This window comes from Falco peregrinus, chromosome 6, assembly GCF_023634155.1.
Source record: "Falco peregrinus isolate bFalPer1 chromosome 6, bFalPer1.pri, whole genome shotgun sequence".
Classification (NCBI taxonomy): domain Eukaryota; kingdom Metazoa; phylum Chordata; class Aves; order Falconiformes; family Falconidae; genus Falco; species Falco peregrinus.
In genome coordinates, this window is record NC_073726.1 from 32,873,920 (window position 1) to 32,891,820 (window position 17,901).

The 17,901-nt window shown below is 39.0% G+C and overlaps 1 protein-coding gene across 7 annotated transcripts in view; it reads right to left on the reverse strand.

Moving 5' to 3' along the window:
* The window catches only part of NAV3 (neuron navigator 3), a 414,628-nt gene that overhangs the window by 65,038 nt on the left and 331,689 nt on the right, over positions 1-17,901 (reverse strand). For all 7 annotated transcript variants that reach the window (XM_055807946.1, XM_055807944.1, XM_055807943.1 and 4 more), the window contains one exon: positions 1,805-1,943. In XM_055807946.1, the coding sequence (XP_055663921.1) occupies positions 1,805-1,943 (139 nt within the window). The remainder of the gene's footprint in view (positions 1-1,804; positions 1,944-17,901) is intronic.

Consider the following 17,901-nt stretch of genomic DNA (forward strand, 5'->3'; position numbering starts at 1 on the left):
TTGGAGATGCTAACACAGATTTTGGGTAAGGACTGATGGGAAAAGTGCCCAGGCAAACATCTACACAAATATTGCAGCGCCCTTCAGAAGAGAGTTTTTGTTAGTTTTATTGTTACATGTGCAATGCTCCCAGAACTTTTCTCATAAAATGAATGGTTACATACACATGGGTATACATTTTTAAAGCAACCTGCATCATTTCCAAGAAATGACAAGTATAATACTTCCTAAAAACCTCTCTTCCCCATTATGTGATCTGAAATGCAATGTTAACGATCTTTCAATAAGAAAACAACAACAAAATATGCAATTTCTGCCTCAGGCTGTAGCCAACTTGCACTGCTCTGATCACTTAAAACGACTGAAAAATGGATCTCCATGTTGCATGAGTATATCTTACACCTGGAGAACAGCTGGCATAATAGTTATATATTCTGCTCATCAGCTTCTGAGATTGCAGGCTAGCATGGGGTATACTGCGTTCTGATAAATCTGCCTGGTAAAGGCAGACTTGATAAAGGTCTGTTCCTAGCCTTCATAACATAAAGCTGGCAGGAACACGTGCTGCATCTCTATCACTAAAAAATTTGCAAATAGTACCTGGTTGAGCAGCTAGAACACAAGACCACCCAAATGAAAAACCTGCAAAGAATTAAGTAGTCAGCCTGAGATTTCCCAGTCATGATGACGGTGATGCAATGGAACAAGTAAGCCAGGATTGGCTGGCCATCACTGTTGATGTGAAAGGGAAGAGGCTGATCTCCAGTTAGCAACCATGGAAGGTCCGGATGGGGTGGGAAAGGCAGTGGTAAGGGCTGAAGAATGCTGGCATTTGTGCAAGTATCTTTGCATGAGTATGACATTGGTCTGAAATCTGTCCTGTTGGAGATTAAAGTAATTTTCATTCCCAAAGTAACTTTATTTCTCTACTGTCTGGGGGAAATGACAAAAAAACGTGTTTTTCTCCTGTTGACAAAGTCTGCCACAAGGTAGATCTACAACACAGATCTCTGAATTGCAAGCAGTGACTGACTGCAGGAGTCTAAATGGGATTGGGAGCATCCCTCTTGTGTCTTGAATACTTGACATCAAATCACTGGAGGTAACAAATCTTCCCCTATGCTGAGTGTTCAGTCTTGAAGTTCCCTGCTTGTAAACAGGAGATGACATGGCAGAGAGTACTTCTCTATTGGGACTATCTCTTTTTGTTTTCTTTTTTTTTTTTTTCTGGTGGGGTACTGAGTCCTGCAAGCACTCTATGGGTTTATTTTATCACTGCCACCTCTGGGCTCCTTCAGCCTCTTTTCTGCCCATGGAGAGAACAGGGAAAGGACAGTACAGCCTGTGTATTTCTTCCCTGATATTTATCAGCTCATGAAATATGAAAACTATCTTATTTTAAATTGTGCTGTCTGTTGAAAGAGATGCTCAAATGGGATGAAGTGAGTAGAAATCTACCCATCACAGGTCCAGCCATGTTCTGGTTTTTTTGTGTTAGGGTACAGCAGGGGCCAGGGGTTCCTGGGGCTGGGACCAGTGGGGGCTCCCCTTGGGTGGGCAGAGCAGGGTCTCACCAGCCCTCACCTTCAGCAGCGGTGTGTGCCCTGGGAGCAAAGCATGCCAGGCATCAGCCCATAGGTCAGGGTTGGGTCAGTAGGGCCCATGGGCATCTTGCAGGTGTGATAAAGAAGTCCGTAGAATATGAATATTTCATTGTTTCAGAGGCATTGATGCCAAACACTTTTCTTTGTTATCCAGCATGTTTGTGGGGTGTTGCAAGAAACGGCAGTGAAAACCTACTCACCTGGGTATGAGTGTTCTTCCTTGAAGAGGCAGTTATATTGGAATAAGAGCTGACAGATGAGGTGGTATTCAAATCATCCGTGCTGAGGTTGTCAAGAGTGTCACTGAGACCACTACTAACTGAGCTGCTGTCATCCCAGCTGCAGAAAAAGGAGCATGTCTACTTTACATACTGTGTGTCAACAGACAGAAAGCATCTCCAGATGAATACATGCAATTACTTACTATTCAAGAGCTTTACCAGAAAAATTTCAGTAATATATCTCAATGTGCAATGAATATTATTAGTTTTCAGACTTTTTAATTAATTTTTCACTCACTATCAAATGGTTGCTTGTTCAATTAATGAAAGACCCAGGTGCCTTTTGAAAAATTAACATCAGGTCTAGGTGTAAGTCATTAGAAGAGGTTGTTTCATGCTTCACCGCAATCACATTCAGTACACTGGCAGGGAAATCCATTAAACCTACCTGGTATTGCTAGCCAAAGCATTATTAATAGCTTGGAGAACACCTGATGGATTTCCAAGCTACAGAAAAATAAAAGGACTATCTCTTCTGCAGCCTAATCAGCTGTCAGCAGGAAGCTAGTATTTCCAAAAGTTTTATTTTCTTGTCTTCATCCTTTGTCTAGTGGGTGCAATGTCATCAAAATAGGATTCCCTGACAATACAGTCACCAGAGTTGACAGAGAGCACGTTAAACATCTCTCAGGAAACAGAGGCTGCCAACACTTCTGCTTTGGGAGATTGAGGCAGAGGATGCAAATGAGAGAAAGGCTACTACTCTTACAGAAATGCCACTTACATATTCTCACAAAAACCTTGCTTTTGCACGGAAGGAAGGTTGATCTGTGTTTCTCAGACTTTTCCCTACACAGCTGCTTCTCCAAGGTGTTACATTATGACTCCTTGCTTATTGCCATCTACAGCGGTATACTCCCAGTTTTGCTGCATCTCCACCTGTTAATCTTGTTTTGGATTATCCCCAGGCCACAGAATTTGAAAAATATTCACCTTATCACTTCCAGTGGGATTAATCTCCTATAGTTTTAGCTATATAAAAGTTAGTTATCTCATTTAAGCTATCTATCTAGGTACAGTACAAAGAAGCAGGCTCCTCTAGGAGGTAAATCATCCTGGTTTAAAACATCTCAGGTTTCTGGGGTGAACTGCCCGCTGAAGGTGCCTCTTTATGTCTTTCCCTCTCCTAGAGATGAGAGGGTTGATGCAGCCTGTTCTAGACACATCTGGAGAGAAAAAGCTAGGTGACATGTTTATGTGTGTTAGTAAAGTTCAAAACACAAGAGAGAGTACGTAATATCCTTGTTTTGCTGTAGGCTACGTCATGAGCCGCCTCTCATAAAAAGTCTAAAATTCAATCCCACAGTGGAGTTAGAGCTCAGTACTATTGCTGCTGGTCATTCAGAGCAAACAAGTAAAATATCTGTGAATCCTTATTTTATGTGGTGTTTTGGGAGATTAGATTCACTTGTCTGCTTCTTCGTGAAAGGCTTTAGAAAGTCATAACAGCAGTGACAGTGTACTGCATGGTACAAAATGTGTGCTGATGTTATCAGAAAGTTCAGTGCACTGGTTTTGTATCATAGCAACTGCAGCAAGCATTACCTTCATTTTGCAAAAGGTAGAAAAGCACATTAGTAAGCCAGCTCAGTGACAAGATAAACATATTTCAGAGGGCAAGAGTTTATTACAGTGCTGCAGTTTCCACCGTTGAGCACAATGACTACAAATAAATATGTCTTCTGCTGCATTTCCAGGTAATATGCACAGGAGTAACAATAATAAAATTTAATATCTAAGTGATTACAATATCATACCTTATAGGCTGCCCACATTCATCTAAGAACCATCTCTGAAGCACTAGCCATTTATGCTTTCTGTATTTTTCACTGTCTAATGTGATATGGAATTTCATTGATACTAAAAATCGTTATTCAAATGCTACGCAGCGCATGGGAAGATACCTTGTATAGGAGTGTAAAGACTGAGAACCCTAAAGATGGATATTACTATACTATATAGTACTATAGTACTATTAAATGTGGTTAGGTTTTAGAAAAGATAATACGCCCTTCTTAAAAGATACCTTAAAAAAGGGAAAAAGAAATCATAAGCCAGACCCAAAATGAGATATACTGGATACTTTCACAAGCAGCATGAATTTTTAATGTATGACATTCATGTTTCATGACCATCACTTTTCTGAGTCTACCCTAAACCCCTGAGGACCAAGATTAATGTTTAATCCTGTTTCTCTATGTTTGTTTGTTATTTTACTCTGGTTTCATTTCTGGTCCTTCATTTCACTCTCCTTTTTCTCTGTAAGAAGATTCGCATTTTCTAAACTCTGAAATAGTTCAGCTGAGTCGCAGAAGATTAACATGTTATCTACAGCTGAGGTTTTCAGGCAACAATGACTGTGATCATGTTTTCTTTCTATTATGACTTCTTTCTGGTGGTTCATACCCATCACACCTCACTCACCAGTGGATTATTAGTGGGTCTGGGAACACTCACATCCATCTTGTAAGATATATAGAAGATTATTTTGACACGTCCACTACTGACCTTTCAGAGTCATCACTATATTTGTCCGGATTTTTTTTTTCTTTTATGATAGGTGCTTAGGATGTTTTCTAAATCTGGGGGCTTTCTTACCCCCATATTTCTTCTAATATTCAGTATGACTCAAAAAAAAAAGGAATATCCAAAATCTCTTTCTTTCCTGTATGACATTTTGCTAAGGACTATTAGAGAAACTGATTCCTACTTGAAACAACTTTTGTACCAACCTTTTGAAAATACATAGTAAAAATGGAAAACTCCAACAACACAGACTGTATCAGCCATCCTTTTTGCAATGAAGATCATTGTTCTGTGCTTATTTTAGTGCATTATCCAGAGCTGCTTTAAAATGTTCATACAGCTCGATTTTCTATCTTTCAATACTGTTTCCACCTTTTCAGCCTTCTTGCCCCTGTCTGGACAGTATAGTTGCTATCAGATGAGTTAATATAATTTTTGGATAATGAAGAAGCCTAATTTATAATTGGGAAAAAAATCTTAATTATCCATATTGATTTCTTCTTTAAATAACAAATGTATGATAAACAAATCTAGTAGCATTAGATGTGCATCACCTTGAGACTAAAAAGGCATTCTTGGAAGCCTGCAGCTAATTCTCATTATAATTCTTGTTCTTGTTCCTCCTACCCCTCAACAAAACAGTATTTATCATCAAATTGTACCTAAGTGACTTAATATAGGCTTTGAATACATTGGCTAAGATTAAGCTTCCATTTTCATTTCAATTTTCGTTTACTTTTTTTCATCCATCCTCCAGAGTTTATGACAGGTCAGGCTAGTACTGCTGTTTATTAATGCCTGACACCACTTCCCTTTTTAAAACCACATTTTAGCTACTTACAACTTTGGCAAAATCTGCTTATTTTTCTTGTTGGGTGTCAGCCTCAGGTTGATTTCTTTGAAAAAAAAATGTCAGCAAATGCAGTTCAGCTATCTGGGAGACTGAGGATAAGAGAAAAATGCCTTTTTTTGACAAGTTCTGGCAACCTTTTCTCTGAGAAACCCCTGGATCCCAAGAAGAACTGGAGACGAACCTTAAAATTCAGCAAGCCATAATACTGACATTAAGGCTGTGCATTTTGCTGTTACTAAAAAAAGTCCTCTCAAATCTGAACAATTTATAAATCTCTTCAAAATCACTCTTTGCATATGCATGACAGAGATTTTTTTTTCAGCTAACTGACCAGAAGTTCCTCCCTACCCAGCAGCCCAGCTCAGCCTGCTGTTGTGTTACATAGTTCCATGTTCAAACTGGCAAATGGAGAGCAAGCAAACAGCCCAGCAGTCACTACTCTCATTGTGAATGTAGGTAACAACACAGTTTTTGACAACACAACCACATACTATTTTTTTCTCTAGAAACACTTCATTAATTTAGGTCTTATAAGAGGTCTGCTCTAGGGGTGAATCTGAATTTTGCATTAAAGCAAGCTGCCTTCTGTCATTTTTCAAAGTTGAAATACTTCCATAAGACAAGGGACAATATGAAGCATGATTGATGTCCCTGGTGTGCCAGACTCCCTGCAACCTGCAAGGTATTAGGTAACTGGTTTAACCAACATTTTTAATAAGCCAGACACCAATAAGGAGCTTCTAATTTTCTTTAGAGCTTAGAATCTGACTTGCAAAGATGTAATGCAAGCAAATTTGTGCTTTGAACCTATAGTTTGCCACAGGGGTATCTTAAAATTTAGGTTACCAGCAACTCAAACTGCATGTCAAAAATTAGCAGCTATTTTTGGCCTTGCTATTGCTGTACCTCAGCTTTCCATCCATAAAATGGACAAAATACATGCACAAATGAGTTTTAAAACACAGTCTCTGATAACTGGATGCTCAAACAATACACTAGAAAGCACATTCTAAGGCTTTAAAAGCCCCTTTCTTTTTAGAAAAATGTTCAAATGGCATGATAAATGAAACATAGGGCTGCACATGATAAATAATGAGGAATACAAAAAAAACACTGAGTAACTGCTTTGAAACTGAACATCCTCAATATACGCGTTATATAAAATAAGGATGCTTGAGACTGAGGATGCTGGTGATGAAACCATGATCACCTAAAAATGAATATGCACAAGAAATCTGAATTAAGGTTATGCAGGCAACCTTTTTGTTACTTCCAAGTGCTTTTACAACCTTACTCTTTTCACACAGCATGAATAATATTCAGCTTTATCAACTTTAAAATCTGGTAATTCCAACACTTCAGTCATACACAGGGCTGAATTTGAGCAGGAAAGCTGTACTGCAGCAGGAATGCCCCTTCACCTTGGAAGCTAGAAAAAGTGTGCCCAACCATGCGATAGTTGCCGAGGGGTGGCTTCCCTTCAATCCCCTGGTTAGATTTATGGCCACTGTGTTACAGCCTTCACTCAGAAACATACCTCATGTTCTGTGAGTCTACCCAGGCTCTTTGCACTAACATTACCAATATTTTTTCTGCTTAGGTCACCTGTATTTTAATTTGATGCACTAGGTGTGCCTATGAGATTATTTGCACTAGCTAAAACTCAACCTCTAATTCTAGCTTGTGTCTTTCAAATCTGAATAGTTCTTGCCCATTTTGAAGAAAGAAATAACACTCCTGCTAGAGAAGACTTCCACATTGTCTCTGTAATTGCTGAAGGTGGCTATGAATATTGTACACATCCCAATGCTTCAAAAACTGTTCCAAATTCTTCAGACAAAGTTCCAACTCCTTGATCATATCAAATACTCCATGCAGTTGAGGAATCCACAACTTGCTATCTACACAATTGGTTAGTCTCCACTATCACTCTTTGTCTCCCTTTCATTAGTGTGCATCAGTATTGGAAAGATCTCTCCATAATAATCCTCTCATTGACCTTTCCATGGCATAGTTGTTCTAGAAATAGCAAGGTGTCTGAAGTCAAAGTACCCGGTGCTTAACATCAGCATGTAGAGCTGAATAAAGATTATAAACATATTCCCACAAGTATTCCCTCAAATGGAAAGATAAATTGCACCTAGCTGTGCTCATTACACTTTTCTGTTTGCTTTCCACAAGTATTTGGGTTTTTTTGCTTGAAAATAATCCAATCCTGAGTTCACGTACTGAAGTATATGAACCAAATAAGGAATATTTTATGTGGGATAAGACATTATTTCACAGAGCAGGCAAACAAGCAACAGAGCTTTAGGGCACAGATGCAATGAAACAAGCCAGATAATACTTGATCGTACCCTACATAATGAAGACCTGCAGAAATATGCAACAAATTTTTCTAGATGTTTTGCATGATGGCTGAAAATACCAAATGCAGTGCATTGAGACAACAACGAATCCTGAAGGTACGTAACAAAAAGAAGTGGTATTAATCTGTTAGCTTCATGGATACCTAAAATATTCCCCTTTCACAGTACTTGTTTCAGAAAATCAAAGCACTCTCTAATTGCAGACAAGACATGGTGGACCACTCAACCACAATATTGTTCCTTCCACCCTTCCTGTTTCTATTTTCAGCAATTTCCTACAAGCTCTTAAACTTGCCAGCTCAGCTAAGTCCATCATGCTGATAAGCTGGGCCAGTGCCTGGAATTTGTTTCAACATTGGCATACTTCATTAATTTTTGAGAGCACCTCCAGCCAAAGTGGCTTAAGTATGCAAATGAAAAAGCTTTACACAAGCAGATCATCAGACATATGAAGGCAGCAAGACTCCAATCCATGTGTCATTGAGTCTGCTAGAAAAATATGGTTCCTTCAATGCATTCAGCCCTTGGCATAGTTTGACAAGTTGCTGGCATTTTTTGCTTTAGTTCTTTACCCATTCTTGCAAGCTGAAGCAGGAACTACACCTTGCAGAATACAGCTCTAAAAAACAAAAACAAAACCTTTCCTCTTAAAACATTGATTTAATCAGAATAACTGTTCTATTTAGGGAGGTTTGTAACACTGTACGAAAAATATCACTTTATTTGTCACATGCTTTGTACTGCACATGAAGGGCTTTAGACTACAGTAGTAGACCTACAGTCCTTGCGTGTCTTGCTTAGGAATGAGAAATTTTTAGTCACATTCTTGCTAATGCCAGTGGAACTCACATATCCCCAGGGACCTGTGTGTGGGTTTGGGATTCAGGGAATCTGAACAAACACATTTAGCAAAACAACCCTTACTTGCTTTTTATAGCAAATCTGAGCTTTCAAAATGTGAAAACACTTTTAAACACTTCTAAATCATTCATTACCATAGTGGCTACGTACAGGACAGTGCCCACATGTATTTCTCCTGCTGGGGGAAATGGTCTTAAGAGCACAAAAGAGATAACTGAGATCATGAAAAAAAAAGTAACATTTGGGGTTAAAAAGAAACTTAACTCCTGAGTGTGTGTTTGAGGATTTACAAATCCACACTAAGCGCAGATCAAAGACGAGCAGTGGGGTGTTATCCCTTCCTCTGGCTGCACACAGCTGGCTGTTTCATGTCAATGAATCCTCAGATGATGCAGGTCTCCATGTCCCTCTCTTAGAGCCTCTGGATTGAGGTTTGATTTATAGAGCCTACACAACTGTTCATAGAAACAGTAGAGGTATGAAAAAGAGACACAACTGCTTTGATTAGTGTAGCCTGCTTCCATGTTTGCCAAATAAGATGTTAGTACGCTAGTCCTTTACAGTGGCTAGGACTGGGACACCCTCAGTTATACTGGACAGTTACTTCATTAGGCAATAGTGCCCTAAAAAAACAAAGTCCCCAAATTTAGTCACCTGTGAAGTGAGCAGCTACCTGGAATCTAAGACCATTCGTGTCAGTGATGTGTAAGACATCTACATTAGCTTTGAGTTAGGAAACCAAAGATTGGCATTTAATCCCCTAGGTGGTCAGGAGACAAAGGCAGGTACATCCTAAGGGTATGCAGGAGAGACTGGAGAGAGATCAGTGAGGCAGAGGTATTAAACTAGATGCGCACAGTAGAAAGCTTGAACTTAGTATACCTTTCCGTACTCTACTCATACAAGTTAAGCCCTGCAAGAGGAAGGTAGAACTCGTCGACCATCAGTCTGTGTTTAAGCTAGTCCCCCACACATAAAATCCATAGAACAATGCTAAATCCGTCTCCACAACACACTCCATGGAGGTAAATGTTGTTTCTGTACAGCATACCAGTAAAGTGAGTATTAACATGCAGTCCAGGCTGCTGCCATGAACCGTCCTCTCTGACATATCCATATTTCAGGATACGTTTCAGGAGAGTAAGGCAGAATTTGGCCTAAAATAAAGACTTTATAGCTACTCCCCTAACTGACTTTCGAGAACAGAAATGATCTCTTAGCTCATTAAGAAGAAAAGACAAGAAAATAATTGGACTGTTTTACTTCAAGCAATGCCTCACTAGCGTGCCAATATATCAGCTGGCAAACTTTCTCCTTCAAAGTTCAATTCATCATGAATTAATCTGTTTTAAATCTTTTATTGTGAGCTCAGCTGCTCATTATTCATAAAACAGCTACGCTGACCCTTCACAGACAGATTCAAGATGGCACAGAGTTCATAAAATCAATACTTTGTTTCAATCCACAGGCTGTGAGAGCCAAACCCCAGGCCCTGAATCAAACCAGAAACTTGCAAGGGCTATAAATTTCATTATAGCTATTCTATCCTCACAGCTAAATGAAAACATCACCAGCTGGACTCATATTTCACCACCTTCTCCTCAGCAAGTGTAATGCATTACCTGTCATACCCAAACAAGGCAGCCACTGAAGCGTTAATCCTGAATTACTTTGAGGTCATGGATAGAAAAATCATGCCATGTACTTTTCAAAATGGATGTCCTCAGCATATTCTAAGGAAAATTGTTTACAAAATAAAAACAATAGCAATGCATTTACACATCTGCTTTCATGCAATATCACTTTGGGAAGATTTTTTATTTCATGTTTGAAAACTTTTTGTAAAAAGATTCAATTAGAAAATTATATCCTACCACAGAAATTACTTCTAGCCCAAGAGCACAATCAGAGCAAAATGCATTTTTGCAAGGTCAGTGTATTCCATATTTCTTCTTCGAAGCATTTAATAAGTGCTTTAAGAAATAATTTGCTTTCAAAGCCTGAAGGAAAAGAAAACTCTAATTGATGGAAGATACACATTTCTTCTGGTAATTTTACATACCTTGTAAAACCTCCATACCCACACCTCAGGATCTGAATAAGTCTTTGCCAGAACCCCTTCTGGTTTCCACTTATTTCTGAATACAATGCTTAATCTGACATGATAGGGACAGCAGAAAGTCATTAACTAGCTCTAAAATCATAACAGAATGTATCAACAAGCAGAAGGAACTTTGCAAAATGGAATTTAGGCAAGTGTTACTTGAATAAAATAATAAAAATCCAACTGGAAAGATATTTTGGGTTTGGAATGCGCAGTTCTTTTTTTGTATGAGATAGATAAACAGCATCCATTTTTAATTACATTTCAAACAGTCTATAGAAAATAGCAATATATGGGCTGAAGCAAGATGTGAGGAAGTAATTCCATCAAGAACTGTTGACAATGTCATCACAAGCCAAGGGAGAAAAGCTTTTGATGGAATTATCTTCCTGCTGCTGCTTGTTATGTTTCTAATACACTGCTTGGATCCAAGAGATGTTTAAATTTTTTGATTGTAGATTCAGACAAGTTAATTAACATCAGTTGAATGGACATAAATAAACAAATTACAGTGCCTATACAGTTCTTCAGAAGATACAAAAGCAATATAGAACTCGATTCCTTGGTACCTCGTCACTTTAAGAAGTAAAAATGTAATTCTTTACTATATGGTCAGTCTGCAACCCCAAAAGTGAAAAAAGAAATGAGATCCCACAAGCATAAAGAAACATCTCATGAAATCCAAATTTGTATTTGAAGGAAAATCATATTGAAACCAGCACCTTAAACACCCTCAGATAAGCAGAATTTGTCATTCACCTTTGCAAACTGCCAGTCAAGCTTCAGCTGGGAGAGTGGTACTGAAAAATCAAAGCTCTTCACCCAACCTTGTCTTTACAGCATATGAAGAAACCAAACAGATCCTCCTGATGACTTCTGATAACTGAAGGTTCAGAGGAGAACCTTCCCCAGTAATTATTTGCCTGATGTCAAAGTCCTGATTTACTGGTAACCTCCTCTGCTGTGCATGGTCTCTCACATTCAAGAGCATTTGTTCCTAGAACAACCTGTCCTATTTTTGCTTATGTGCGGAAGCAGGGATTTATTTTTCCTGTTTGTAACTGATCAAACTCAGAAGAAAAAACAAAATGTACACAGCTATGTTAGCAGAATGATGAGAAGTAAATCTCTTCATTCTGGTCATGATACTTATCCTATAAATCTCCATGAAATAGCCAAGACTTAAACCCAGCAGTTTTGTGCAGCTTTGCTGTTGGGGCAAACCAAGTTTTGGAGTTGGTTTTGGCTTGCAAGACAAATTTATTACCCCACATTGTCCTTTGCTGAGGATAGAAAAACGTGGCAGTCAGAGACTAAAACAAATTTGATATATTTAATTAGTAATGTGTCTTTTTAAAAAAAATTATTATCTTTTACAATTGTAACATGACAGTAACAAGTTAGTCTGAGGCACCTGCTATCCTTGTCACCTCGTTGCAGCACTCCCTGATCACCTTCCTACCCATTGGCATAACATGGTCCCAGAGCTCGTGGCCCTGCACTGCCATCCAAGGAGTGGGGAGAGCACCCCAGGAGCAGGATGCCTCCCACCACGTGCGAGCACAGTCAGAAAGACAGCCCTTCTGAAAGCGTGGAATTAACTTTACCTGGGAAGTGACTGGAAGCAATGGGCTTCCTCCCACATACCCTCGTTCAATGTAATTTTTTTCCGTCAGGTCTCAAGCCAAAGTGCTGGTTTGTTGAGTTTAGCAACAAGTTGTGACTGTGGGGAAAAGCTGCTAGTACAATGCCTAAAGGGCTTCTTCATAGAAATCTTCACCTTTGAAACTCTTTGAGAGCTCAATGCCTGCAAATATTTTCAGATAACAGGGTAAGCCTATTACCTGAAGCCTAATAGGCTTACTTGCTTGCAGTCAGCATCACGACAACAACCTGTCTGACAAAGGACAAGTTAAGCAGAACTCAAAGCTGTTTCTTCTCCTGGTTTCGTTTGCCAGGACTATCACTCACACTTGTTGCTCATTTCCCAGATTTTTCTGAGTAAAGACCCAGACTGCTGCTTTAGCAGGAAGTAGGAAGGGAATTTCTCCTGCTTCTGCATGACCTGATTTTTAGCATCATTTAGTAAGGAATGAAGGCTTCGATGCTCATGTTCTCTGTGCATGTGGCCTTCAGGCCCTTGCTCGTCACTGATCTCTAGGCAAAACTGATGGCTAATTTTAATCAAATTTTGCAGAAAACGCAAAGGATCAAAAAATTATAGTTTGTAGCTGTCATGCAAATACATAGCCATATGAAGACAGAGGGAAAGTAGAAGTCTCTCTGAGGGGAAACATACAATATTAATTAAATAGTTCAGATGTACCTGATTCTATGCATAAAACCAGACTGCTTAAAAAACCTTCCAAAACCAAAAAACAAAGTTCCTCCAATATAGGGATATGTTTAGTCTCTTTTTAGTAAATAGGTTCATAAAACATTTTAATTCAGCTTTGAGATTTGGAGGTATTTTCCTGATTTTTATTTCCTTCTAGCCTTTTCCCCATGAAGGTCAGGCTGCTGATTTTAGAAAAAAATGGATTTCAGAAATAAACTTGCTTGCAGAGGTTTAGTCATCCTAGCATTTATTTGATATTTTTTTTCGATTTCCCAAATGTTCAAGATTTTCTTGTTCTGCATTGAAAAGCCATTTGGGCATTCAGGTTATTACCACTGGTTAGTTTTAGATAAATTCTGTTTGAAGAGTTTAATGTTCTCTTTAATCCCGATTTGTGCCCAGCTTTTGCAGTAATTATAAATGCTATTCATTGGCACCTTACGTTACATTGCTGCTTTTCACATCGTCATTGCTGCATTAAAGGGGATGGAGTCATTTCACATTTAACAGCAATTGTTGAACCGTATTTTTTTACTTCTGCTCAGAGATCACAGCTGGGATCGATTCTATCACCAAAAGTTTTCCAAATATATATATTGTTATTCCATATACCAGTGGTACCCAGTCTTTGTTGGTCCCATAATCTCACTTTAAGAGTCCCTGTGCCATGTGTTTATAATCTTGCCAATGAGGGTAGGAGCTCATTTATGGACCTATTACTTCAGGTTTCAACCTAATCCTTATCCAGTTTTTGGAAGTCTAGACAAGAAAGGGTTGTAGAGGTGAGCTGCAGGCCAGGTAATTTACTCAGGTTTCTGAACTATGACAGGGCAAAATACCATGGAGCTATGCAGATACAAAGATAGCTGGAAATTTTCAATCAAAAGTTATTTGACAACTTACTGATTTTTTTGATAGAAAGTTAAGCATCTCACAATATTTTAAAAAATAAATAATGATTTGCTAAAAGAAATGGAATAATTTAGGAACTAATGTATATGTTTCAGTCAATCTATACTTACATTGTCATATTAAAATCAGAAATAACACTTTTGCACTGAGAAAACAGGTGTAATAGAACGCTTCAAATATTCTTTTTATATCTTAGTTTTCAGATATTTCAATGTACTTTATTTGATATATCAATTCATTATGAAAAAATCTACTTAATACTGAATGAAACTACCTTTTCTACAATGAGCCATCTTCAATAAAATATTATATGCTAGTCATGAAAAATTGTCTAGATATTAACATAAGAAAGGGTAACGTAAAATGGATGCTTGAAACAAAACTTTAAAAAAATAATTTCTTTTTTCTTAAATCAAACATACTTCAATTTCTCTTGTGAGAAATTAAAAAAAAAACCCCAAACTTTACTCATAATTTAATGGAAAACCAGAGCCAAAAAATGAGAAATCCTTTTAAAAAGAAACCACAAGTTTTGATCAAATCTCTAAAGATATGAAAAAACCAACAACAACTAATCTTTCTGCATCCTCAAGTTTTTGGTTTCTTCCTAGTACAATGACAGATAATTCCTGAACGCATTGCTGTATTCTGTTTTGTGAAAAAAAATTCTTCAAAAAAGAAGAACCCAAAGCCTTTGGAAAACTGTAGTCCTTCTTCTGGATAAAGGAATGCTTCCCTTGGCTGTTTTTAGCTTGAGTTCAGAGAAACGGCACTTTAAAAGCACCACTTTCAGCATAAAAGGTGGCAGCGCTAATGTATCTTACTACGAGTTCTCCCTTTCCGAGGGATGGAAATACTGAAATTACTGTTATTGCCAGATGAAAGAGAAAAATGGTGGTCATGGATTCAAGACACTGTTGACAGAGCTTGTCAGCATGGTGTGGATTGCAGGTTTTAAAAAGGGGACCTATTTCAGCCTCTAAGCATTTTCAGCAGGAGAGAAACACTGTCTGATCTCCTCGTAGGCACATAAACAACCTTCCAAGTGGATTTGCTCCCCCAACATATCAGAAGCCATCAAATGTTTAATGAGTTTGGTTCTGGCTGTTTCTCAGGGATTCTGGGTGACTGGGAAGCTTGCTGAGGTTGGCACCAAGGGGAAGAGGATTTTATGATGGGAACAAAGAAGAAGTGGTGAACAATAGTGACAAAGAGCTCTTTCCCCAGCCCACCACAGCTGTGCACATGTGCTTGAGGAATGACAGTGGTACATACAGACAGCAGAGGAGAAGGCTTTGGCACCTGAGGAGCCTTGTCTATCTGCCAGGGTATACATGCCAGGCGCACTGCATACTGCTGGAGACAGTTTTCTGTCAAGCACTGCGTACAGGGTCCCTCCAGGCAGCTCATCTTGCTGCATAGGATACATCATAAAAGACCCAGTTTAAACATCTCTCCAAAATGATGATTACATTGGGGTTGCAAGCAAGACACATTTTAAGTGTGACTTATCCTTGCAACTGGGTGAATTTTTAATTAACTGTAGTAATAACAAAAAGCAAGTTTTCTATTTAATGTTACCACCCAAAAAAACCCAACCCCAGGCAAGCTATGAAAGTAGGGAGGTGAATCTAAAATTATCAGGATAAAAAGAAACAATACATGCATGCTTTTTTCAATGCAGTTTTTCCATGTGAAAGAGAAAAAAAATACTGTAATGGATAGGCATGAAGCATGAAAATACCCATCTGCAATGTTGCAGAAAGAATTAGAATGCAAGAAAGACATGAAAAGACTAGACAGCAAGAATTTGTGGAAATATGATGGATTGCAGTGGAGAGTGACACCAAGCTCAAATCCTGCATGAAAAAAGGGTGGATGTTATGTACAAAGGTCAGAGCTTTTGACATGAGCAGGGAGCAGAGAGTTTGGAGAACTGAATTGCTGCATCTTCTCTGCCCTAGACACACAGAACTGAGACAAAGGTTACTACAGACAGCAGCACAAGGCCTGCAGCAAAAATCCTCCCATGCAATTCTAGCAAAGTATGTTGTCTTTACATTATTCAAGTACTTTGTGTACTTACTTTTCACCTGCAATTGCCCTGTTCTCTCCCATTTAACCCAAAACTCAGATAAGCTTTGCTCTCTGACAGGCCACATAAAATTACCAGAAGCAGCGGAAATTAAAGGGCAGAGGGTATTGCAATAGTGAGAACAGGCTATGAAAGGCTGGAAACTCTAATGTAGGCGTACCTCTTAAGATCCCTAACACATACAATATGTACTACTACTGATCACAGCTCTTCAACCCAATATTCTACCAATAACCAACATTTATACCACCTACGGCTTTGCCCCTTATAGAAAGTCTTCACTTCCATATGTACCCCCCCCAAATGTCAATATAAACATAAATCACAAAACACCCTAAACTGGTTTTGAAGGACTATAATTGGGGTAGGTAAGGGAATAGCAAACCTGATATTGGGTAACAATCAAGACTATTGTGCTAAAATATAACAGATGGGACCAACTATGAGAAGTAACTTTTATATACATATTTTATTGCTAAGAAGTAAGTGAAGACTACCATTTTCCCTTGCAGCAGTGCAGAAGAAACCCCTGCAAAAAACAGTTCCCTTTCCTTGTCTATATCGCTTCATTAACTGCAAAGGCAAAGGAGCAGCAGTACCATGAAGGCAATTCTCAATCATCTTGCTACGTTTTGGTGACTTTTCCCAAAGAAGAAAACCAAAGAGAACAGTCAGAGGACCTCTGACCTTCCTCCACTTTTTGCTAACTCACTGGCTTGATAAAGATGTTTGCTTTCTTATCCTTCGTTCAAAGCTATGATTTTACATTTGGCACCTCTAACATTGCCGTTGCATTTAACAGAACTTCATGTGAATGTCATGTCATACTCAAGCAATCCCGTTCTGATTTTCTGACTGTGAGATACTGTATGGGATCTGGCTGAGGTGGAGTTAATCTCCCCATAGCGGCGCTCATAGTGCTGTGTTTTGTACCGGTAGCTAGAAGGGTGTTGATGACACACTGGTGTTTTGACTACTTACTGCTGAGCTTCAAGGCTTGCTCTCCAACACCCACCCCACCCCTGGCCCACCAGTAGGCTGGAGGTGGCAAGATCTTGGGAGGCTGTGTAGCCCGGACAGCCGTCCCAAACTGCCTAAAGGGATATTCCATATCATATGACATCTGCTGAGCCAAATGGGATAGTTACGTGAGTTAAAGATTCAATTTTAATAACTGTGTCAAAACTGGGCATTGGAGAGAACATACACATGGTGTTCAAAAACCAAGTAGCCATGGGCTACACTACGTTCAGCAATGAAGCAGTGCTGTGTGGCCTCCACTCCCTTGGTATTGCTTCTCTTTCCGTGCTGAGGGACCTGGTTCATGTACTAGACTAATCACACACTAGCTTTCACCCTCAGTTTTGTTCTTCAGAAACCTACGGATTGAGCCAAAACATCACTGGAATTAATGCTGATGGGGAATGAAACCAAGAGAGTCCCAAACCAAAGTCCAAGCCTGAAGCCAGTTGCAGTAGTCTGCAAACAGGCTCGTCCATGCCTTGACCAGCTCTTGGCAGGTGCTCCCACGTACAGAAAAGGAAATGCAACTGTTACATATATTTGCAGAAAACATCACAGGATTCCTGCTTGTTGTGACAATCAGGCAAGCTCCATTGTTTGTTTTTTTTTTTTTAATTCACTTATTCAAGCTTTTTCTATGAAGAAAAAAAATGAAAAACAACAAAAAACAACAACTTGAACTTTGATTTCTCCCTTCTCTCATTAAGATATGGCTATGAGTCAGTTGTGGTCTGCCTGTAACACAGCAAAGTCTAGGAGTCTCCCGAGGCTGACGAGCTGCTCAGCCTCTGCTCTTTTGCTGTAACACTGCTATTAAAAGCATTTGGTATAGTTGAACATGACAGGCTGCTGGTTCAGACCTCTGGTCATACTCAAATCTGTCAAATGTGATGGGCTACACTTGGGAATGTTGGCATGTGCAATCCTGGAAAATA